Source organism: Sus scrofa, chromosome X (assembly GCF_054392235.1).
Source record: "Sus scrofa isolate SSC_HxYL_T2T_F1_AM1 chromosome X, Sscrofa_HxYL_maternal_Yorkshire_Landrace_v2.0, whole genome shotgun sequence".
In the NCBI taxonomy this organism is placed as follows: Eukaryota; Metazoa; Chordata; class Mammalia; order Artiodactyla; family Suidae; genus Sus; species Sus scrofa.
Window position 1 is genome coordinate 21,419,103 of NC_139401.1, and position 25,138 is coordinate 21,444,240.

Here is a 25,138-nt window from a genome sequence, read left to right on the forward strand (position 1 = left end):
AGGATTGAGAATCTCTATTCTTTTTCTTTAAGATAGTAGATGGGAGTGTAATCTCCCTTGAACTTGCTATATAAGGAGCCATGAACTGGGACAACACAGATCAAAATTTGGGAGAGTAAAAGTCTGAGGAGTTGGCTCATATTGGAAAGGGACAGTAATTAAAGGATTTAGCCAAGAATAGTCTTAGCCCAGTTGGAATTACTTTTATCTGATGTAAGATTTTAGATAATTCTCCTATGTTGTATTTCTATCCCACATTGGGGTGGGAATGGGGGTATGGATTTAATTCAGTTTTCCAAGTGAAAAATGACTTTATGTAGCATGTAAACCAAGTCAGATATTTGAAAATCAAATTAGCCTATTCATTTGTAAAAATATTGACTATGCAAAATATTTCATTCACTTTTGATAAGGGGTTTCTTTTAGAGGCAGAAAAGGAATTCAATTAGTAAGTGTCCCTACATTTTACAACTGAACATTTAAAATGCTAGAAAACTGTGAATTGTAAATGTGGACTAAAGTTGTTTTATATGTTATAAAAGTGTATACAAACTCTAAGGAGAAAGTTACTTATAAAGCAGGTTTTACTTTTGAAAATTAAAAATGTTTTATTTTAATACAAAAAGAATTTTTAAAAATCTCTGTATATATTTTACTTTGTACTATTCTAAATGTTCAAAATATACATTTAATTTAATGGGCTGTAACAAGTAAGAATGCAAGTCTAATCTTTAAAATGTCTAATTTAAGGAATTAAATAAAGTGATTTATTAGTATAGATATTTAAGGCACATCAGCTTCAAACCTTTGTATATAATACCCTAAACAAGAGTGTTGCTTCTTTAGGATGAAAAAGCAGAAGGATTCATCAGTCTGCCTGAATTCAAAATTGATAGAGCCAGCGAATGCCGCAAGAAATAGTAAGTTGATTTTACTTGGGGCAAGGGAGAGAATGGGAAGATTTTTTTTTTTTTAATTTCTGGCTTTTAAATTATAGGTCACTTGTCTAATGCTTTCAAATTGAGGTAATAAGAAAGCAGTTTTGTGGGCAGAAAATTGAATTTTTTACTGATTTCTGTCATCATGGCAGAAGTATTATATATGTGAACTCAGGTTAGATGCTGAGGTAATTTTATCCATAAAAATCATTTCGTTCTAACTTATTTCCCAATTTGAAATAAAATAAATGTACTCTGTTTCCTTTTGCAGCGCATTCAAAGCCTGTCATCCTAAAATCAAAAGCTTTTATTTTGCTGCTGAGCATCTTGATGATATGAACAGGTAAAATGTTACTTAAATTTCAAAATACTTAAAAATCAATTAGGCTTAGAATTCTAAGTTTTCCTCATTAATGCTTAAAGAATAATGTCACTACAGTTTTTAGATCAGTCAGTTTAAAATACAGTAACCAGCCATATTTCTGTGTAGCCATACCTAATTATAAAGAATAGCAGTTTTTTTCTTTTTTTATTACTCAATGAATTTATCACATTTATAGTTGTACGATGATCATCACAATCCAATTTTATAGGATTTCCATCCACAGCCCCAGCGCATCCTCCCACCCCCCAAACTGTAAGTCAGAATAAACTCATTGGCTTATTGTCAGGTTTACCCAAAATGTTCCAGAGTCCAAACACAGGCCAAAAAAAGAAAAAACCCACTATAGAAAAAAATGGGTTTTTCTAAAAGTCCATTTTGAGAATATGTCTTCAGATTTATTCCCAAGTGAGGAAAAAAAGATAACCACCAAAAAAAAAAAAAAAAAAAAAAAAAAAGCTAGCTTTTCCAAGTGCTGAGTATTTATGACAGAATATTCATCTCAATAATGGATATTCCTAAGCAAAGTTGGTGTATCTTCCTGTCAGCTTCTTTCTATCACGACAGGAATGTAAAGCCAAGTGATTGGTGATTAGATTAGGTGGCTCTGGGAAAATCTGCATATATATATATATATATATATATATATATATGTATTTTTTCATCATCTACAATATATATCTCATATTTCCACTTTAGCTCTTATGAGTTTGATCCTTCCTTTTTCTTTCCTTTACTCTTTCCCTTTTCTAGGTTTGTAGAAATTGGATTTAAGATTCAAAATTTTCCCCTTTACTGGTCTTCGGCAGATAGTGCATGTAACATATATGATGTGCCAACAGTTAGGGAGATGCAGCTTTCCCACTTACTATCTGCGTGACCTTGGATATAGAACTTAACCTCTCTATGTCAGGCATTAACTCCTTTAAAAAATGGAGATGATAACTATCTCCATCCATAGAACTTTTATGAGAAGTGAATAACCACACATATAGGGCACAGAACAGTGTCTGCTAAGTGGTAAGTGCTATGTGTTTGCTATCAATATATATTATTTATATATACTTTGGACTCTTACCCCATGTAACTTTCTTTGTGTATCTCTAAAGAATTAGTGTCCAGATATTTTTAAGCAGAAAATTGTGCATCTTCATCAATGTGCTTGAACATACTATGAACACATAATATGCTTTTATAAATAACCTTGTTCTTTGACTCTTGGGAACACAGGCATGGTTCTTCCAAAGCAAGAATATGAATATAAGGAAAGGGCAAAGAAAGGTGTTGAGAACACTTGATAAAATATTTTTTGATTAGTAAAAGAACTGAGCCTTTCTTTTTTTTTCTTGAAGTGTACTTAACAGTGTTGTGTTAGTTTCTGGTGTAAAGTGATTCAGTTATACACGTATATACATTCTTTCTCATAATCTTTTCCTTTATTGTTTATTACAAGATACTGAAGTTCCCTGTGCTCTATAGTAGGACCTTGCAGTTTATTTCATGTATAGTAGTTTGTATCTTCTATTCTCTAACTCCTAACTTATCCCTCCCCCACCATGTTTCCCCTTTGGTAACCTGAAGTTTGTTTTCTATGTCTGTGGGCCTGTTTCTGTTTTGTAAATTAATTCATTTGCATCATATTTTAGATTCCTCATGTAAGTGATATCATGTGGTATATGTCTCTCTCTGATTTACTTCACCTACTATGATCTCTAGATCTTTTCATGTTGCTATAAATGGCATTATTTCATTCTTTCATATGGCTAAGTGGTATTTCATTGTGTGTGTGTGTGTGTATATATATATGTATATGTATATATATATATATATACACACACATTTTTTAATTGGGTCACACCCGTGGCATGTGGAAGTTTCCAGACCATGGATTGAACCCATGCCACAGTTGCAACCTGTGCTACAGCTGAAGCAACACTGAATCCTTAACCTCCTGTGGCACGTGGGAATTTTCCTATACCACATCTTTTTTATCCATTCATCTGTCAGTGGACATTTAGGTTGTTTCCATGTCTTGGCTATTGTAAATAGTGCTGCTGTGAACATTGTGGTGCATGTATCTTTTCAATTCAGGGTTTTCTCCTGATATATGCCCAGGAGTAGGATTGTAGGACCATATGATAGTTCTATTTTTAGTTTTTTAAGGAACCTCCATACTGTTTTCCATAGTGGTTACACCAATTTACATTCCCACCAACAGTGCAAGAGGGTTCCCTTTTCTCCACACCCTCTCCAGCATTTATTACTTGTAGACTTTTGGATAATGGCCGTTCTGACTGGTGTGAGGTGATACCTCATTGTAGTTTTGATTTTCATTTCTCTAATAATTAGTGATGTTGAACATTTTTTCATGTTCCTGTTAGCCATCTGTATGTCTTCTTTGGAGAAATGTCTGTCTAGATCTTCTGCCCATTTTTTGATTGGATTGGTTTTTTTTTTTTTGTTATTGAGATGTATGAGCTGTTTGTATATTTTGGAAATTAAGCCCTTGTTGGTCACATAGTTCGCAAATATTTTCTCCCAGTCCATAGGTTGTCTTTTCATTTTTGTTTATGGTTTCTTTTGCTATGCAAAAGCTTATAAATTTGATGAGGTCCCATTTCTTTATTTTTGCTTGTATTTGAATATATTGTTATGTTTTATGTTCTTTTGTAGGAGTTTTATGGTGTCATGTCTTATATTGAAGTCCTTACACAATTTTGAGTTTATTTTTGTTTATGGTGTGAGGGAGTGTTCTAATTTCATAGATTTCCATGCAGCTGTCCAACTTTCCCAACACCACTTGCCAAAGAGAGTTGTCTTTTTCCCATTGTATATTCATGCCTCCTTTGTTGAAGACAAATTGACTGTAGGCACGTGGGTTTATTTCTTGGCTCTCTATTTTGTTCCATTGATCCACTTGTTTTTGTGCCAGTACCATGCTATTTTGATTGCTGTAGCTTTGTGGTATAGTCTGAATTCTGGGAGGGTTATGCCTCCAGCTTTGCTCTTTTTCCTCAGGAATGCTTTAGCAATTCTGCATCTTTTATGGTTCCATATAAATTTTAGGATTATTCGTTCCAGCTCTGTGAATTGAACCTTTCATTTAGTTTCCATAATCTCCTCTTTATTTATATGTTACCATTCTTGAAATTTCACACTAGGCTAGGCAATTCGAATCTGAAGAGTTTGTTCTCAAATGAAAATGTTTATGTACTTGTTGGGGAGGGTACTCTATTTTTGTTTTAATAATTTTATAATTCTACTGTTAAAGTTACTCACTATCCATTTTACCACAATTGAGCTCAATGCCCATGAGATAAATCTGAAGGATTTACATCATAACCAAACAGAAAATAAGTGGTATATGTGAGCATATCCTTTTCTACAAGATAGGTCCACCTGAACACAGTTACCTCCATTATAGAATTAACATAATTTAATCATTCATGATATTTGCTAATCAAGATCTTTTTGGTTTTAGAAAATGGCCTGTTCAAAAATACATTTTTATAAACTATAAAACCATGCCTGGTCTCCATTTTCTATCCCGTGTTAGCAATAACTTCAGAGGTGTATGATGTCACTGTTCTTCCCTGATATGCCTGTGCATGTATCTGGATCAGAATATCAGAGAAGAACCTACACCAAACCCATATGTTTCATTTCGTTGCCTATTCTAAGCAATAGGTCAAAGAAAAAATAAATCTGATCAAATAAGTCATCACCACAGCGAACATTTAAGATGCTGTGTGCTGTTTTATATAAGCTTTGCCATGGTGGACTACAACCTTCCGAATTAAATTGTCCTGAAATACTGAATCTTTTTTAAAAATTTAAGTAGAATGGGCCTTTATTATTTTGTTTTGCTTTTTATATTTTTAATAACAATATTCCTAATGTCTACTTTTCGGTAGCCAAGATTTTTTTTAAATTACATGTTAATAGAAAGAAAGAAAGTCAGTGCTGGCAATATTCACAGAGGATTGGTGATGGGGAGAGACACCCTCCAAAAACTTTATTTTATAATCTGGTTGTAACATAACAGCAAGATGATCTGGGTATTACTTCATTCTATAAGTAATCTTTTGAAGATATGTACCTATGTCTTCAAAAGATGATATAGCTATAAATAATTATGATTGTATTATAATAATTATAAATAAATGCCTCATCTGATTATTTTATAATTTCTAAAGTATTATCATATGTATTTTTTAATGCAGTGCTAGTTTTGACAGGACCTAGTAATTAGAATAAAAAAGCAATACTTTGGTTTAATTTTCTTCTATAAAATCACACACACTCATACATATACCCAAATATAAATACATATACATATACCCAAATATATATAACATAGAAAATTTTAAATCTCACCTTGTATTTTTTGAGTAACTCCAGTTTGATTATGAGGTTATTTGCAAAAACACATTTGAGCACCCTACCACCAATCCATCTGTTCCCTCCTCAGAAATGAGCATTGAAACATTAAAAAAACTTTTTTGCCAGTCTGTGTGAAATCTGTGGGAAGAAAACAAAACATTTTTCTCAAGTATTCTGAGACATTTACTGATTTCACTTGGCCTGTGTACTCCTTTTCATGTCACCACATATGTCCTTGTTCTTGCAAGAACTTACCAGTTTTTATTTGGTAGTTATTATTTGTACATTTCTTCCATAGTTCTTACTCTTTTTCTCCCTCTCAGTACTGTGAGATTCTGTGTCAGCTGTTGACAACTTCATTGGAATGTTCACTCTAGGCCCAATTGTCTTATCCCTGTTTATTGTCTGTCTCCCTTAGGAAGATAGAGGCAGCATGAAAACAGATACTTTGTTTCATTTATTTCTGTATCCTCAGTGCCTAGAACAGTACCTGGCACACATAAGCTCTCAATAAATATTTATTGGCCAAATTAATGCTGTTCCTAGTCGCATATAAACACTGAATCGTAACTGCAGTGAGTATTTGTTAAGCATCTTCTAGCTGAGGCCTAAGGACAGCTGTACCCAAGATGGCAACAAAAGTTGAGTAGTGTTCAGTCTTTTGGGCCTGTATGCACCAGCCCAACTTTACGCACACACTTTCTAAAGAATTTTTATTGTGAACAGAATTTTTCTTCCTAAAAGTAGGTCAGTTTTTTAATTTTCTTGTGAAATTTAGGTATTCTGGAGCTCATGGAAGGCAAGAATTATGTCTTATTCATTTTGGGACCTCCAAAACAGAGCTCATTATTCAGCATGTATCAGGCCCTTGATAAATGTTGTTGAACTGAAAAATTAATAAGCCTCTTTTTTGTTTCTTGATTCATCTCATAAAGACCTCGTTGCTCTTTAGACTTCCAATAAAATGAAATTTCAGTAATATATTAAAAAGCAGTAAACATGAGGTACTTGATTAAAATTCAATAACAGATGTTCCCCTAGTGGTATCATCATTTCCACCCAAAAAGCACCAAGCCGCTCAGACTTGCCTTGTAGTACAAATTCAACCCCTTTCCTCCTACAAACGACCTATAGACCAGATTTTAATTTTAACCTTTTACTAATGGTTAGAGTCATTTTGAAAAGGTTATTTGTCATGAAGTTGATTCCTTGACTTACAGTTTATAATTTTCTGGATCGTGTGTGTATAACATGCTACAGAATTTATCTTTTTTTTTTTTTGCATTTCTGCTCCAGTCCTTTCTTTACTTCCCAAACATACTTGAGGAGATAATTACACTGTAGGTTTTGTCAAAATAAAGTGGGGCTTTAAGTGACTTATTCTTAAAATTAAAGCTTAAATTTTTGTGGATATGATTTTGTCCATTAGAGAAACAACTTTCCTTCCTCGCTTTTCAAGATATTCTAAGTACCTGATGCACAGTTAATACCACTTGGCATAAATGATGAAATATATGATCACTTCAAAGACTGTCATCTTCCACTTGACAGGGGAGATAATCTCTTGGGAGAAAAAGTTCTTAAACACACTTTTTTTCTTTAAAATGTATCTCGATCAGATTATTGCACAATTTAACAATGTTAACTCTACCAGCAATTCCTTTCTCATTTGGGAGAAACATACAGATCATAGCTCAAGACTGACAACTGGAAATTTGTCAGATTAAAGATTTTGTGATTTGATAGTCTGTTGCAGTGTAAACAATTTGAATAATGAACACAGGGAGAGACCTGGTGGGACAAAAGCTGGAGATTGAAATGGTGCTTTGCTTCAGGCATTCCCTACACTGGCAATAGCATCACTACTGAAAGAGGAAAGAATTAAGTTTGGGCTTTTTTTTTTTTTTTTTTTTTTTGCCTTACCCAGAGCTTGAGGTAGTTCCTGGGTCAGGGATCAAACCGGCACCACAGCAGTGACTCCAGCCACAACAGTGACAACCCCAGATCCTTAACCAGTAGACCACCAGGAAACTCCTAATATTTATTTTTAAGTTATGATTGTTCATGGAGATAAATTTTTTAGGATCCAAACAGAAGTTAAAATTGTATATGCTTATTTTGTCTTTGGAAAACCTAACACCCTTATACTTAGAGGCAGTTTTCCCAAGTACTATTGAGATATATTTCCCCTTGGATCCTGAAACTTAAGGGAGATTCATCAAAACTAATATTTCATAGTGAAACTTACTTTTGCAGGCAAGGTCTATAATTTTTCCCTTCTCGGGACAAATTATATCTAACGTTGTTTAAATATCTCTAAAGGAGCATTTGTTCTCAAGAAACAGAACAGCAAAAATATTTGGGGTGCTTCTACATTTAGAGCAGCAGAATTAATAGGGCTTTAGTCATCTTAAAACCCTTTATGTTACAGATATTAACAGGTTTGCCCAAGACTTTTCCACCAAAATAGCATCTTTAGTGTGGAAGCAGTTTGTACTGCAGCAAATTATAGCTCAATGAAGACTCCACGTATCTAGAGTAGCAAAAAATACATCATTTATCTGGGATTATTCCATATATATTTTTAAACATTTAAAAATAACAATTTCCAAGAAGTATAAAGTTTAAGAAATTTGGTTGCAGTGTTACTGATTTTAATATTTGTTTTTTCAGGTGGCTTAACAGAATTAACATGCTGACTGCAGGATATGCAGAAAGAGAGAGGATTAAGCAAGAACAAGGTAAAGGAATACTTTTTTTTACTATTATATAACACTTTTTTTCTTGCTCTTTTTCTGTACAGTGATTCACTGCTATCACTTTAGATAAAATGCATATGTTGGTCTCTGGTTGTTTATCTGCTATGCACTTTGAATCCAAATCCTAGCATCTCATGGCTAAAGTTTAGTAAAGTAAACAGGGAAGAAACTCTCAGATTTTTGGAGCAGCTGATATGGAGTTCATTTCTGTTTGTTGCTATCTCCTTCAGTCTATTTCCCATGGAGGAGTAAAAACTTAGAAATTAAAAAATCTAGAATTGATCCTATATATTCACCTAAGCCTAAGGCCTTGGTGGTGAGTTGTTTTTTCTACTTAGCCAATTCACAGATATTAAAGTGGTCTTTTATGCATAAAGCTCAAATGAATGATCCCTTCTTCCATAAATTATCTAATTTGATTATGTTCTTCAGTTCTTTTACTGTGTTAGCTCTATGATCTTGCCTTGGTATTGACCTCACATTTATGAAACACAATATAACCTGATGCAGAATTGAAATCTTAACAAAAGCTGTGGTCCCTGTTCTAAAGTAGCTTCACATTTCCCAAAGAATGTTTGTTGTACATCCCTTGGAAGCATAAATAGTTTTTGTAAATGTTTGCAACATCCTGAAGTTAAAAAATTCCACAGATTGATACATATATACAAATGCATTTCTAGTTGTGCCTCTAGTAGGCAAAGCCTGTTTGTTGATGTGAAGAGTCTGAAAACCTTCTGTTTTCTCTCAGAGTAAAACCTCAGCTAAAACTTTTAAAAACATCTAAAAACTAAAGGTTAGAGAGATCTAAAGAAGATAACCAGATCCCCAAACCAATCTGTCAGTAAATGTTTAGGTCAGAGGTCAGCAAACTTTTTGTAAAGGGCCAAATAGTAAATATTTTAGGCTTTTCAGGCTTTATGGTTTCTGTTGAAACAATTCAACTCTGCTGTCACAGTAGAGAAGCAGCTGTAGCTACATGAAGAGGAGTGGCTATACTTCAATAAAACTTTATTTATGGACACTGAGATTGAATTTCATAACATTTTCCACATTTTGAAAATATTCTTCTTTTGATTTTTTAAAAAAATTCTTTTCAAAGTATAAAAACGATTCTTGATCCACAGGCTGTATAAAAACAGGCAGAGTCTCGTTTCGCCTGTAGGCCATAGCTGGCCAATCCCTGGTTTAGAGCCTTGGGGAGAGAGAATGGGAATGAATGGAGCAAGGAGTAAGGAGATAGGGCAGGAAGATTTCTAAGAAATACCAAAAGCCAATTCATTACTGCCAGCGGGAATTTATCTTCTTGTTAAGACTCTCAAAAATACACACTCAAAATTGCCTAAGAAAAATTAAAGAGCAGCATAAAGTAAATGAGTACTAATTTTTGCACAACGTGCAACTGATTAAAAAATTGCTAAGTGGATGCAAATTAAAAAAAAAAACCTGAGAAGGAGTCAAGATTAATGAGAAAATACTTGCTGGAGAAAGTAATCAGTGAGCCTAATGTAAAGTTAGCAGTGAAGAGGGAGAGAAGATATTTTCTTAAAATTAAAGTGTTTCTGTATAAGGCCTGCAGCTCGCACTCTGATTATATTAAGGTGAAATAGGCACCCATCCTGCCTGAGATTACATTGGATTATAGTAGAAAAGATACTCTTAGTACAATACAGAAAGTGAAACATGGGGAAGTACAAACCAAGTGCCATGGGAATGAGGCTGAAGAGATTCCTTCCTAGAGGGAAATGGAAAAGGCATCATGTTGACTCCATTATCTGAACTGGTCCTCTCAGGATAAGAAGTAGTAGAATAAAACATTCCTGAAGGTGGACGCAGCATGGATACTTCCCCAATGTAACATGGAAGTCATCTCCATCAAGTCACTGTGCACAGGCACATCCCAGCCAGGACTGACTGTGAGGTGTCAGGCCAGTTATTAAGCCACATTTTTTCACTGTTCAAAGTTTATTCCCCACTTTCATACTTCAACCTAATTTATAGGCCAGTTATAGTTAGAGAACTAAATACATACACACGCACACACATCAGCCTTCCTTTTCAAATTTCTTTAAAAAGCATGAAACTATCCTTTTAAAAGTGCATATAGATTTATTTCTCAGTTTTTTAGGATGCAAGAATTAGAAGTGTAGGCCATGTGCTGATAGGAAAACAAATCTTGAGAAAAGTCAATTTGCATGGATAAGGAACCTTGGATTTTCTGGCCTGACTTCTGTATTTTATCACTCGGCATTGCTTTGAAGCTGAGCATGGCCTTGATTTTAGTGGATTTCCTTTGTACTTGGTATTATGTAACCAGATTTCATTATGGATGAAAGAACTGGTAAGTCATATTGCACATGCAGGTTTCAAAAAGTATTCATTCAATGGATTTATGCTGCCATAGGCTGCCATGTGAGTATTTATTTTAGTGCCTACTGGAATGTTGTAGACAATCATAGGCAGAAGCTAATAGTTACGCAGTTCAAGTCTCTTGCTAGCACAGTACAACCAGAATCTCTAAATAATTAGAGCACCATTCACCAGGTGCTCTCACATAGGTCAGAAACATATTAGACTTCCTACCTTCTGCAGGATTAGTTCTCATGGTATTCTATATAGAAAATTACTGGAGGCACCTGTCTACTCCACACTTCTATAGAATTGTTTGACATCTGAGTACTACTCTCAGTACTGAAGTTAAACTTGATACAAAATAGAGCTCTTTGAGGATTGGGAAAATTTCAGAAAGATGCAAAGGAATAACTGCCAAACACTGTTTCTGTTTAAATACCCAGTGCAGCTTGAAAGTGACTCTTTCATTGACTTAAATAAAAGTTTAGGGAATTGCTGTCTTTAACTACAGAAGCATAAAGGATTTGGAGTTCTTTTTTATTAAGCATTGATTTACTTAGAGAAAACAGGGTTATACTAAATTTTGCCAAGATCATAATTTGGCTAATTGTCTGCTAATCATTTTTCTACATTTTTCCGTCATTAAGTCAGACATTCATGACACATTATTTTCAGTCCCACATAAGGTCCTCGTAAAGCTTTAATTACATAAAAATGAATGAAATACATTGTATTTCTTTGATCATTCTAGATGAAAAAGTCAATTTTTTTTTCAAATTATCCTTTTGTATCAACATGAGAAGTGGAAATTTTCCTCTTCTATTGATGGCACTGTTTATTCATGATTAGTTACTTGTAAAATTGAATGTCACTATAAGAGACATTAAAAGTATCCATTTATTTTGTGCTAAATAGAGAGCTAAGAAAAATAAATTAATTTGCTTTTAGAATGAAAATCAGACTGGTTTCAGCCTCTGGGCAGCAGTGTGCCTGTAATTTTCCATACAAACTCAAAAAGGCCTGACTAAATTTACTGTGTAGCCTCTTCTCTGGCATCAGTCTCTCAAAGACACACTGCTTAGTGTGTGAAATGAAGTTAATTTGCAGTCGTTATTTCAGCCTTTTCTGAGGCAACCCAAGCAAACTTTGGTTTGATGGTGCTTTTTGTGGTTTGATGGTTAATACACCAAGAATTACATCAAATAGTGGACTAGAATTCGTCCTAATTAAGTTGAGGGGGTGGTGAGGTAGAAGGAGAATCTCCCAAATCTGTCCCTCGTAATGATAGCTGTAGAGATCTTGACAAAATGGTGATCGTCTCCTTCTCAGTGTTCTGATAGGATCACTTGAGGTGCTAACGCCTTGAGACCAGAGTGCAAAGGTGAAAGGGAAACTCAGAACACGTGCCATAGTTTCTGGAAATAGTGGGAAGGGTAAGAGCAGAGTGATCTTGGCAAGCCCACTGCCTGGGAGCAGGGTGAGTGGGTGCTTAGTCCCTTCACCTTCAGCAGTAATTTCCCAGGAGTATTTGAAGCTCTGGCAGAGCTACCCAAGTGAGGCCCCAGAGTTCCAGGATTCACTTTTCACTGCTAGAACTTGCTACAGGAAAAAGCTAACGTCTAAGATGAACACCAGGCATTTATCTCCTGTGCGATCTGGGTCAGACTGCCCTGGCATGCTACCTACAAATGTCCCAATATTAGAGATCTTAATATTTACTTACTGACTGCTTTCGAGGTGCAGGGCACTTGAATATATGTTACCTTACTTAGCACCCCACTCACACTATTCTGGAAGGTGGTTATTATTAGCCCCTCCCCCCCTTTTACGGATGATGAAACAAACTCAGAGAGATTAAGTAACCATCACAAGAGCGCAGAAATGGTTGTTGGTACAGCCAAGCACTGAACCTACATCTACATGAGTATATAGTCATGGTTTTCCCACCAGTGTTTACTGGGTCCGTTTCTGGGCAACTACATTCATTCGTTTTTGAGGAGAGACTTAATGTGCTTCTCCTTAGTATGTGACCCAGTATGAAAACCAGATATCAGATTTAAGTTAACTAGTCTTTGTTTATCTTTTGCTCAGAATAATTAAGGTAGGAATAGAATTTTGAGGCCTTGTATTTTGAGACCTGAATATAATAATCTCCATTGCTCAAGAATTTCTTTTCTTTTTTTTTTTTTTTTTTTTTTTGTCTTTTTGTCTTTTTGTTGTTGTTGTTGCTATTTCTTGGGCCGCTCCCGCGGCATATGGAGGTTCCCAGGCTAGGGGTCGAATCAGAGCTGTGGCCACCGGCCTACGCCAGAGCCACAGCAACGCGGGATCCGAGCCGCGTCTGCAACCTACACCACAGCTCACGGCAACGCCGGATCGTTAACCCACTGAGCAAGGGCAGGGACCGAACCCGCCACCTCATGGTTCCTAGTCGGATTCGTTAACCACTGCGCCACGACGGGAACTCCCATTGCTCAAGAATTTCCTTGCACAATAGCCAGGGTTATGGAGCAGCAGGAGGAGGGGGCTGGAAGGATCGAGAGTATATGTCATGTGAAATTCTCCCACCAAGTCATACAAAAGAGACCCAGTGGTTTAGAGCAAGGCAGTTTCTTAGTTCAATTCCCAGTTCTGTTATTTTCTGTTTATATAGTAAGTGCTCAATACATGTTAGCCATACTTATTAATCAGCACTACAAGCCCCCCCCTCTATATATATATGTAAAACAATGTGGGAAATCCTGGGTGGAGAAGGGTACCTGTAAAAATATGTGCCGTGACTTTTTACCTAAATCTGGATATTAGTTAAGCCTTCTGCTGTTTCTTTTGTGATTTAGATTTTCCTAAGAATAAGGAACCTTTTGCTTTAATGCCTTTTCTCTTATCATCTGAAATTCACACGCGTAATACTTACAGGTTTTTTCCTTGTAAATCACATAAAGAATTAACCCAGCAGTTGCAGGGCGGTTAGGATATGGTAGAATATCTTATTCTGATTATTGGCCTTTGTGCTATATTTTTCTTACTCAATGAATGTATCTCTCAGAGTTTTTCCCCTTCCCTCTTGCCTCAGGTCTGCCAAGTCACTTTGTCTAGCGGCTTACATTTTCTACCCTTTCAAGTAGTTCTAGAAGTTTGGAACTTACAACCCACATCAGCAGATTTGCCCTTTTGTGTTTGGCAAGAATCAGAGTTTGCCATGTGTTTCCAAGTAGAGGTGGGAGTATGGTGTTATAGAGACTCATGTCAGCATGACTGGAAACAGCGATTGTTAGGTAACCAGTGAACTGAAGCCAGAGAAGAGAACTGAGAACATTATTTTTGAGCTGTTTATGTCTGTAGAGATCTTCTTTGAGTGTTCATCTTTAATATAAAATGATACACCTTTAAGAGGCATCATGTGACATTCATTAATTGAGCTTCAAGTGATTTATTTCGTCTAGAATGTAAAATACCCTAAACTTGGATTTCCCGCTGTGGTGCAGTGGGTTAAGGACTCAGCATAGGTCGCAGCTCTGGGGCTCAGATTCAATCCCTGGCCCAGGAATTTCCCTGTGCCCTGGGTGTGGCGGAAACCTAAGATACCCTAAACCCGATTTGTCTTATGCGGTGCCTTTTCTTAACTCCTTAAAATTGTGGCTCTGTGAAAATGCTTGCTTCAGAAGGAGATTGGGATCAGGTGATCGTACTCTTCCTTCCACCTCAAAACCCAGCGAAAATAAAGGTTGGTGAGCCTAGAGTAGGGAGTGCTGGGGAGCAGGGTGTAGGAATGGGATTGAAACTTCCTTTTGTTAGCTGGTGGTGTATGTTCCTGAAAATATGGCTAGAAACTTTTAATAGAATGTTGATGTGTCCATGTGTGTGAATTTGCAGATTATTGGAGTGAGAGTGACAAGGAAGAAGCAGATACTCCATCAACACCCAAACAGGACAGCCCTCCACCCCCCTACGATACATACCCACGGCCTCCCTCCGTAAGTTGCCAATAGGAGTGTATTCAATATTGCATCAGATTCTTTGACCTGAAATATCGATTTGTATGTTTAAAAAAATTATGTAGTGAAGTACATGTCAGACCTTGGGTTTTTTAGGAGGAAGCTGTCTAAAAGTAATAAGGGAAAAAATTTTAAGTATACAAAGAATGTTTAATCAAGAGGAACAGTCATCACAGATTCCATGCCTAATAAATATCAGTTTTAAGAAAAAATGCCATTTGTGTCAGAGCTGCCTTCATAGAAATATCAACAACTAAAAAGTTTTCTTAGCTTGAGATGTCTAAATTGACCTTATCTGTTGTAGACTAACAAAGTTCATTCCTATGTTTTTTATTTTATTTATTTTTTTAATTACTCAAATGAATTTATTGGATTGTTATGATCATTATACAACTACAGATGTGATAAATTCATTCCTATGTCTTTTAGAAGCAACTCATAAAAACTAATACTATATCTGTATTGAACATGTTTTGGCATGTAGCTTTTCAGACAGCCATGGAGCCCGGTTTAATGTATGTGTTTATATGGTGCTCTTCTTCTTAAGGCTTCTTAAACCTGTGTAAATCATTCTGTATATAGAGTGTACCTCGATCCTTTCATAGAGTAAACAACTGTCCTGATTTGCTTGGGCCTATCCCAGTTTATGCCCATTTCCCATCAGAATTACCAAATGTGTCTCAATACTGTCCCAGTTTAGGCAACACATTGTTTGGTCAATTCTGCCTGTCTTGGGACTGAGTCTTCCACATAGGAAATGGAAGCTGGATTTAGGTGACAGTAGCAGCCAACCTAATTCCACCTCCCTTTTACTCCAGGGGATTTTTAACAAGAAGAATGCTCTGCAAGACTTTGATAAAATTCTAGGCCACTTCTTAACCTTGGCTGTGCATAAGAATCACCCTTGGAATGTTTTAGAACAGCAGATACTCAGGCCTAATCAAGACATATAAAATCAGAATATTTGGGACTGCAAACAGCTCACTGGACTGGACTGTGAACTTTTTATTTTTTTGAGAACAGAGACCCTGTTCTATTCATCTACACATCCCCTTGTCCTAGCCCACTACTGGCACTTATTTATTAAGTGCTCAGTAAATATTTTTGAAATAAATAAATGAAATGAAAGAATGAATACTTTGGGTTAATGACTAAAAGGAAAGTCACATTTTTTTTGTTGTTGTTGTCTTTTGAGGGCCACACCTGAGGCATATAGAGATTCGCAGGCTAGGGGTCCAGTCAGAGCTGTAGCCCACCAGCCTATACCACAGCCACGCATGGCAACGCTAGATCTGAGCCACGTCTGTGACCTATACCACAGCTCACGGCAACCCTTTGTATCCTCAACCCACTGAACAAGGCCAGGGATCAAACCTGCATCCTCATGGATGCTAGTCGGGTTCACTAACCACTGAGCCACGAACTTCCAAAGTCACATTTTTAATTGAAATGTTTGATGACAGTATCTCTTACCTAAGGGAAACAGGACAGAAGGAAAAAAAATGCAGAATTGTTCCCATCCATATGCACATATTCTTAATAAATGCTGCAGTGTACCAAGGTCAACAGAATGCAAGGATGAACTGTGTAACTGAAATAACTAGGTCAGTAACAATATATAGTTTCTATCATATTTTACCTCTTTCCCTAAAACATCAGGGTCTGAATAATTCCCTTAAAATTTTTGTAAAAGTGGGGAGCTCCCCATTGTGGTTCAGCGTTAACAAGCCCAACTAGTATCCACGAGCACGCGGGTTCAATCTCTGGCCTCGCTCAGTGGGTTAAGGAACCAGCATATCCATGAGTGGTGGTGTGGGTCGCAGACGTGGCTCGGATCCCCCACTGCTGTGGCTGTGGCATAGGCTGGCAGCTGCAGCTCTGATTCGATCCCTAGCCTGGGAACTTCCATATGCCGTGGGTTCGGTCCTAAAAAGACAAAATAATTAATTAATTAATTAAATTTGTGTAACAGTGGTTGAAAGGGAAACTGCAGCTTGACCAAACTGCTCTTTAATCATTAGCAACTTGGGAATTTCAACAAGGAAATTACTCTCATTGTTATTAACATGTGGGAGGATAAACTGCCAAAGAAAATGCCACTTAACTTCTCCCTTACCCAGAGGGGCAGATGTACTTTTACCCTGGGCTTTTCCTGGCCACAACCTCAGCCTCAGTCTTGATGGTGACATCTAACAAAATCTGGCTCCTGCCAGAGAAGGGCCTGGGCTGGTCTCTTAGCCCACAGAGCTAGAGTAAGGCTCGTCCCAGTAGGGGTGCCTGCAAGTCTTCTTACAGCATTTACTTGATGCCAATCCTTTTTCTTGGTTGTGCTTTGTACTGTAGCATATATTCCCAAACTTTTTTTTTTTTTTTTTTTTTTTTGTCTTTTGAGGGCCACACCCGTGGCATATGGAGGTTCCCAGGCTAGGGGTCGAATTGCAGCTGTTGCTGCCGGCCACAGCCACAGCCATGCCAGATTCGAGCTGCGTCTGTGACCTACACCACAGTTCACGGCAACGCCAGATCCTTAACCCACTGAGCAAGGCCAGGGATCGAACCCGCAACCTCATGGTTCCTAGTCAGATTTGTTTCCACTGAGCCATGATGGGAACTCCTATATTCCCAAACTTTAAATCCTGAGGATAAAAATACTCCATTTTTCTTTTGTGTTTATGTGCTCTGCAGTGCCTCTGCTCAAAGCAAATACTAATCCCCATCAGGGTGTAATGTCATCCTTCCTACATTTTTAGCTCTCTAGAAAGTGCCACAGAATTAACAAGACCATGAGAAAGCTTTTCCTTGACACCACAGGGGCAGACACTCACCTATAAAGAGAGGGGAGGGTTATCTGTGACTAGAGGTACCTTGTTTTCACATCCAAAAGCCTTTCTCCTTGCTGGCATCCCCATCCCCAGACTCCCTAAAACCTGGAAATAAGAATTTGGCCACAATTCTTCAGGATTTCGAATGCATAGAGATTTTTAAACTCTGGGTTTTGGGGGGTGTTTTGTTTTGTTGCTGGATATTTCTTACCTAGGCACTCACAACTCTTTGTTATAAAAGTTGGCATTAATATGTCTGACTCTTTTCATGAGAGCCCAGTGTAGCTGTGTTTCAGTACACCCATGTCTGAGTGTCTGAAAATGTCAGCCGGGCCCTAACTCGGAGACATCTGAAAAGTTGACTAGTCATTAACGAGTAAATGTTACCTGCTGGAAATCAAATGTGTTCCCAAGTGATTATTTCTGGGGAAACTGATCAGAGGCTCCTTTCCACAGATGAGTTGTGCCAGTCCTTACGTGGAAGCAAAACACAGCCGGCTCTCCTCAACAGAGACCTCTCAGTCGCAGTCCTCCCACGAGGAGTTCCGCCAGGAAGTAACTGGGAGCATTGTGGTGTCCCCCATTCGTAAGACAGCCAGTCAGCGCCGCTCCTGGCAGGATTTAATCGAGACGCCCCTGACCAGCTCAGGATTACATTATCTTCAGACTCTGCCCCTGGAGGATTCTGTCTTCTCTGACTCCGCGGCCATCTCCCCAGAGCACAGGCGGCAGTCCACCCTTCCAACCCAGAAGTGCCACCTCCAGGATCACTATGGGCCGTATCCCTTAGCCGAGAGCGAGAGGATGCAAGTGTTAAACGGCAATGGGGGCAAGCCTCGAAGTTTTACTCTGCCTCGAGATAGCGGGTTCAACCACTGCTGTCTGAATGCGCCGGTTAGTGCCTGTGACCCGCAGGATGACGTGCAGCCCACAGAGGTGGAGGAAGAGGAGGAGGAGGAGGAGGAGGAGGAAGGGGAGGCAGCAGGGGAAAACATAGGAGACAAAAGTAAGTATGTTGATGGAGATTCTTAGCCTGTATACACAGATTCCTAACCTTTTCAAACTTCTTATTTTAAGAAAATAAATTTTGTTTCCCCTTTTTCTTAAAATAATGGTTTTGCTGCATAGGAAGTTAGCTATCCTTTGGTGTCCTACTTTCACAACCTGAGTAACTTGCGGGGGGGAAAGATGAGCAATGACGCCTGTATCCCAGGACACTCACAGCCAGAGCAAATAATCCCCCCACCCAAGCAGCCATTTGCCTTTTAAGGTTAATGGCATTCACCTGTTTTTCTTCCTCCTCTTACCCAGTGTCTTCTCACTTGCACCTTTCATTCCTTTGGTCCACAGTCATTGCCTCCTGAGTTTGGGATAAGAAACTATAAATGCTTCAAGCAGAGTGTTAGCAGAACCTTGGTTGAATAAGTAAGTGAATACACACACACACACGCACACACGCACAGATACATACATACACACTCACATGTATAACTTCCCCTTTCACTATTAGAAGATTTGAAGGAAAAAATCCAAAAGAATTTTTCAATGGAGAAATTTTACCATGGCGTTTCTGTCAACTCCATAGTCCAGAATCCGTTTCTAGAAACCAATTTGCTAAAAGCATCCATTTATTTTCTTGGTGTGTGTGTTGCTTGCAAAGCTCAGTTCATCTGAAACAAACCTTAAGAGAGAGAAGTCATTTAAGTAACGTTCTGTCATGTTGACATAAAGCATATGTTTACTAGTTATGAAGTTATTTATCCAACATGCTACATACCGAGCTTCTGTTTATAACTAATGTGATACACCAGTCCAGAAACCCAGGCTAGTTTAAGAGAAAGGCCATAATTCAGTTATTTTGCTTAGAAAGAAAATCCAGGACTGGCTAAAAGACTTGAATGTAAAATACCAAAAAAAAAAAATAGTATAGAAGAAATAGCATAAAATCATTTGCATCTCTTTATTCAAACTTCAGTCTGGGCCGATTAGTGCAGATCACCCGAGCAAGTGTTGACGAAACCGCAGTTACTGGTCCCCCTGGGGGATTTGACTTCTGTTTTTTAAAGTATACAAACCGACTATATCCTTCAGCCCATTTCATGGAGTATATGACACTTTGATTACAGGATATATTGATGTAAGTTCTTCATCACAACTGGAAAAACAACTCAAAGCTCATGGATTACCAGCAGGTCACGAGCCTCATGCCAGTGTCAAGCTTGGTTCATTTAAAATGGGGGTTACTTTGAATATTCTTGACAAGAAAATACAGTGAGCCTCTTCTATCAAAATATGAGTTGCTTATGTAATAAAATTCCTATGTGAAAGCAGTTTCCACATAAAGTATATTTTAGCCATAATCTCCAGGAGGAGAATTATAAAAGGTATGCTGTTGGTTCAGGAGACATAATTACCTGCCGAGCCCTCACAGCATTCACATTTAGTAGAGATCATAGAAGAATCTCGTGGAGGAAAGACCTAGGAGCCATGTTAGTTCTCTGTAGGAGTTCTCGCGAGCACAATAATACATGTTTAATATTAAGATGCTTAGTAAGTTGTTTTCTAAAACTTCACTGAAGATGAGTTAGAAACCTCATTTTGACTGTCGTCCACGTGCTGCAGAAGTGCTTCAACTAAGTATGTGAGGTTCTTTCAGTATTCTATAAACATATTGGGGAAAATACTTCATCTCTGACATTTTGAAATAAATTGTGATGAAATTAGGCACAATCCTCTGAAATAGACTCCTGTTCAAGACACAGTCCATCATTGCCACAGGTAGAAGTCATTGAGGCTGTCTTTTTCCATTAAGGTATACACTTAGCAGTTCCTCCTGGTCTTTGTGTAGGGAGGACAAGAAAGCAGAAAATATGTCATAGGACCTGAAAGGAAAACCTAGCCCTGGGCTCACCCTTCCTTCAGGCTCCACTAACCCACAGAGCATTTCTAGTTAGATGGCTCATGATTGTTTTTCCTTCTAGTGTCTGTTTGGGTTTTGGGTTTTGGGTTTTGGGGTTTTTTTGTTTGTTTGTTTTGTTTGGTTTTTTTTTTGCTGTTTTGTTTATTGCATGCATTTTTAGCCATACAGATATACTCTAAGTCGGTGGGGTTTTCCTTCAGGTTCCCAAATGAGTCAAGCGGGCAGTTACTCAGTACTTTCCATCTTTTCCAGCAGGCTCTGTCTTTGTGGAATGATTGCAATACAGCAGAACAGCCCTAGGAAATGTGTCGGTAAACTTGGTGTTGCACATTTTGTCTTTACAGTTCGATATTGTGGGGAAGTTCACACTGTTTCAGTTGGGTTTGTTTCACTAAAGATGGCTGTGCACTGTCTTTCAGGGCCCCCGTTTTTCTCTGGGTATTTTTCTATAAACCTTGCCATTTGATATCTCAGTGTCCTTTAAATCATTCTCAACAGAGAGTGCTTTTCCTGCTTGTCTGGAAGATGCTTCTTATTAATGGCATACGTGTTCACCTTCCTAATAATGGTTTTGGTGCATTACTTTTTTGAATATTTAGGAGTGTACAATTTGATGAACTCTTCATTTGGAAAACATCAGCTTTAAAATCAGTGTTGTCCAAAAAATCTTAAAGGTCTAGTTAAGGAATGTCTTTTCATGGCTGCCCTGAGTTGGCCATTAGGAGTACATATTCCAGGCTACTTATTCAAATCAGTCTGTTTGGTGTTATGACAACAGAGCAAAAATGATACGTGAGAAAGAAGCCATGGCCATCCCATCAGCCTCAGGTTTACAGCGTGCCCTCCGCATGGAGCGCTCACTCTGCTGCCACTCAGGTCAGCAGGCCATGGTGCTGTTACAATCAAAGCCCAGCAGCGCTGTGTTACTAACTCTCCCGCTCAAGGCCAGCATGCAGTGTGACCTACTAAAGTGAATTTGCACTAATCAAGTACAGACCTGCAAAGGAAATAAGTTTCACGTCTCTAGCTCCAAACATTTTTTTCTCAGTTTACTGAGAAATTAAAAATAGGATGTATCAGGCAAGTGAGCAGAAGGAGCAATGGGAGAAAAGATGAAAATACAGCCTATCTTCAGCTTTAAGGGTGAAGAATTATGTCATCAACTCCTTCATGATATATATTAAATAGTGCGTAGGGGTTCACAGAGCAACCTAAGAAGCAAGATAGACCTAATCTGTGACCTAGATGTTTTTTCATTTTCTTCGAACAGGTGGCAGTCAGCCCTGCTTATGAAGTGTAAATTTAGTCTTCTTTAGAGAATACATCAATCTGTGTTCTCATGGTTGAACTGCCTTTTGTCTTATTTTGAAATTCAAGTATTTAACTGAGTCATACTGTGATTTTTCTCAGGCCGAACTCATTTTAGTCTAAAGTGGATGGTACTAAAAGTACACAGATGAGACCTGTCTTGTTTTCCTTTGACTGAAAAGTCAGCTTGCATATTAATTATCCTGACCTACTTCACTGGCATTTGGGAGAAGACAAGTAATTTCCTATTATCCCAGTTAGCAGTTTCTAAGCTTACTGAGGTATGGGCCTTCTAATACCTCCGTGAACTAAAATTATAAATTATGTCAGCTTGTACAACTCTTAAGGAGTACAAATCATAAAAGTGTGACACAAAATATGGATATTATATCTATTCCTTATTCAGAAATCATCTGCCATAACACTAAAATACGGTTTTGGTTAATGCAGCTTGAAGTCTGCTTCTAATAGCTCTCTTTCCTTTACCATACTAGGCAATTTAGATGAGGTTTTTGAAGGCTTTATCCTTTAATCCTGCTGATTTCCCTCTTGGCAGTTAAAAGAGTACTCAATTTACTAGCCATACATTCTTGATGCCGCCAGGTACCCAATGAAGTTATAATGTGCTCTTTTTCACTGTCTTAGAGATAACCTATCAGTATTCTTACTTAATTTATACATTTATTAGCTCAATCTTAGAAATCTAAAGCAAAACCTAGGATTTTTTTACGGGAGTGGGGATAAGGGTAGATAAAATGTTACCTAGTAGCTACAATGCATCTCAGGTTATCTGGCCAAGATATTTATTGATGCTTTCAAAATGAGATCTGCCAAGAAATGTGTTTTAAAGTTATTTTTTTTAAATCTAACATCCATTGCACACCATTAAGAACTGTACAAGATATGCAGCTCAGTGGCCTAATATCTTAAATTATCTAGGCAGAGAGGCTGGATAATGACTAGCAATATCATGCAGAAGAAGATAGATTAATCCTCTTCAATCATTTTAAGGGTCCTAGAGTAATTTCCTCAAGAGTTTCTAAAAGCCATGAATTTTATTTTTTAGAATATTCAGGTAGGAAGTATGTGGGCAAGGAGAAGATATTCCCAGAATATGAAATTATGTTAAAGGAAAAAAAGGAGCAAGTTGAAAATAAAAATGTCACAGCACTTTTTACTGTTTTATTCATTATCAAGATAAATTATGCTCAAATACAAACAATTTTGGAAGAGCATAATCACAGTATTTTTTTTTTTTTTTGGCTTTTTAGGGCTACACCTGTGGCATATGGAGGTTCCCAGTCTAGGGGTCAAATAGGAGCTGCAGCTGCCAGCCTACACCACAGCCACAGCAACACAGGATCCGAGCTGCGTCTGTGACCTAAACCACAGCTCACAGCAACGCCGGATCCTTAACCCACTGAGCAAGGCCAGGGATCAAACCCACATCTTCATGGATGCTAGTGAGGTTCATTACCACTGAGCCACGACGGGAGCTCCCATCAATAATATCTTAAATTATAGTTCAGGTCCAAAAGGAATAAATGGAAAAGATATATAAGCAATGTGAATAAAAAGACATGTACTAAATAGAGAAAGAATAGCTGAGAACCTTAAATGCGTCACTTTGGTGAAGTTGAAGGACACCATTCTTGGCTGGTTATGTAACAAGTGTATATTTTAAAAAAAACACAGAAAAATCTAGGAAGCAGTAAAAAAAATATTCACTTGATACCATATTGTCTAATTTTTTTAAATTGTCCACACCCACAGCTTATGGAAATTCCCAGGCCACGGATTGAATCCAAGCTGCAGCTGCCCCCAGCCACGAATTGAACCTGCATCTCCACAGTGACCCCAGCTGCTGCAGTCGGATTCTTAACCTACTGCATCACTGCTGGAACTCCATATCATCTAATTTTGAAGAAAAATGGTTAGGAAGGCATAAAACATTAAAAACTGGTTATACAGTAGAATGTAGCCATAATTCTGATATTGGCTATAGCTTGGATTTTTCATCACACCTCCCTCATTTTTTGGCTTAAATAATGGGGAAGAGCTAATTGTCTTAATTTAACTCACTGCAAGTTCAGAGGTGGGATTGTTCTGGAATAAATGTCATGGTTCTTCCGTGTCAGGACTCAATTAAGTTTTCGGTAATGCCAACAGCTCCAGGCATCACTTTTCCTAAGATAGTATCCAAAGAATCCACGGTCAGGCCCTCTTCTTAGTTCTTTTTGTAAAATCAAACTCCCTGGATCCTTCCAGCAGACTTAGCCCTAGATTTCATTGGCCAAGTTTGCATCGCATGCCCCTGCCTAAGTGGCAGGGGAAATGGAATGATTATGAGTAGTTTAGACTAACCTTGATTTGTTATTAAGATTATAGAGGAAAGGAATGTACCAAACTGCTTATCATTACTATGTATATGAGCCTCTTACTATTATATATGTTATGTCTTCAAATATATTTGCTCAAGTAGGTTTCAGTTTTTCAGTACATATATGCAAGCATATACCCTGGTCACATCACGTCATTTAAAAGTCCTGGCCCTAACAAAATGTTAGATATTGAACAGGGGATAAAAATAAATATCATATAACTCTGAAAGTATAGCAAGCTAGATATAATTGTTGCTGACCTTTGAAATAAATAAGCATGTGTTCCTGTAAACACTAAGTGATCAGAGTTTAAAATACAGTCCCTGGAAACATTTCTCAGTTCACATCCTTGCTTTTTCTGTCTTCCACTTCCAAGTGGTATGACTGATCAAGTTATTTAACACCTCTAGCCCTCAGTGTCTTCATTGTCAAATGATGTGGTAAGAGAACCTACATCTTGAGGTTGTGTGAGGATCAAATGAGGTAATGCCAGAAAGCACTTAGTTTCCATTTCTGACACACCGTGAGTCTTTCCAATAGGTGCTTTATAATTGTGTAATTTATGTAGATTTCATACAGATTTGAATTTAGGCAAAGAAGGTAATTATAATACTTAAATAGTGAATTAGTCCTGGTAAACCCCACTAAGTAACATTTACTTTACTTCATGACCTAACTTTGTTCAGTTCCAGCTGTTGAGTTGAACCATATGAATTGCTATTGCTGTTTTTATAGGCCAAAATGATGAAATATCAGCAATTTTGTGTATTTCAACACAGTGTATTAAGTGTGCTTTAGGAGCTAAAATAGAAATGTCCCTCATTTCACATTCTTGTCACTCACTCTTCCTTTCCTTTTTGAATTTGGACATTTGGGAACTCAAAAGAAACTCTGTATCTCA

At 37.5% G+C, this 25,138-nt stretch overlaps 1 protein-coding gene across 16 annotated transcripts in view; it reads left to right on the forward strand.

Moving 5' to 3' along the window:
• The window catches only part of CNKSR2 (connector enhancer of kinase suppressor of Ras 2), a 276,938-nt gene that overhangs the window by 213,929 nt on the left and 37,871 nt on the right, over positions 1-25,138 (forward strand). For 12 of the 16 annotated variants that reach the window (XM_021080286.2, XM_021080287.2, XM_021080288.2 and 9 more), the window contains 5 exons: positions 847-920; positions 1,210-1,281; positions 8,377-8,444; positions 14,685-14,785; positions 18,085-18,634. In XM_021080286.2, the coding sequence (XP_020935945.1) occupies positions 847-920; positions 1,210-1,281; positions 8,377-8,444; positions 14,685-14,785; positions 18,085-18,634 (865 nt within the window). Of the gene's footprint in view, positions 1-846; positions 921-1,209; positions 1,282-8,376; positions 8,445-14,684; positions 14,786-18,084; positions 18,635-18,978; positions 19,054-20,800; positions 20,856-25,138 lie in introns of those variants that run through there. The other 4 variants (XR_014835808.1, XR_014835809.1, XR_014835811.1 and 1 more) reach the window with 2 other exon arrangements.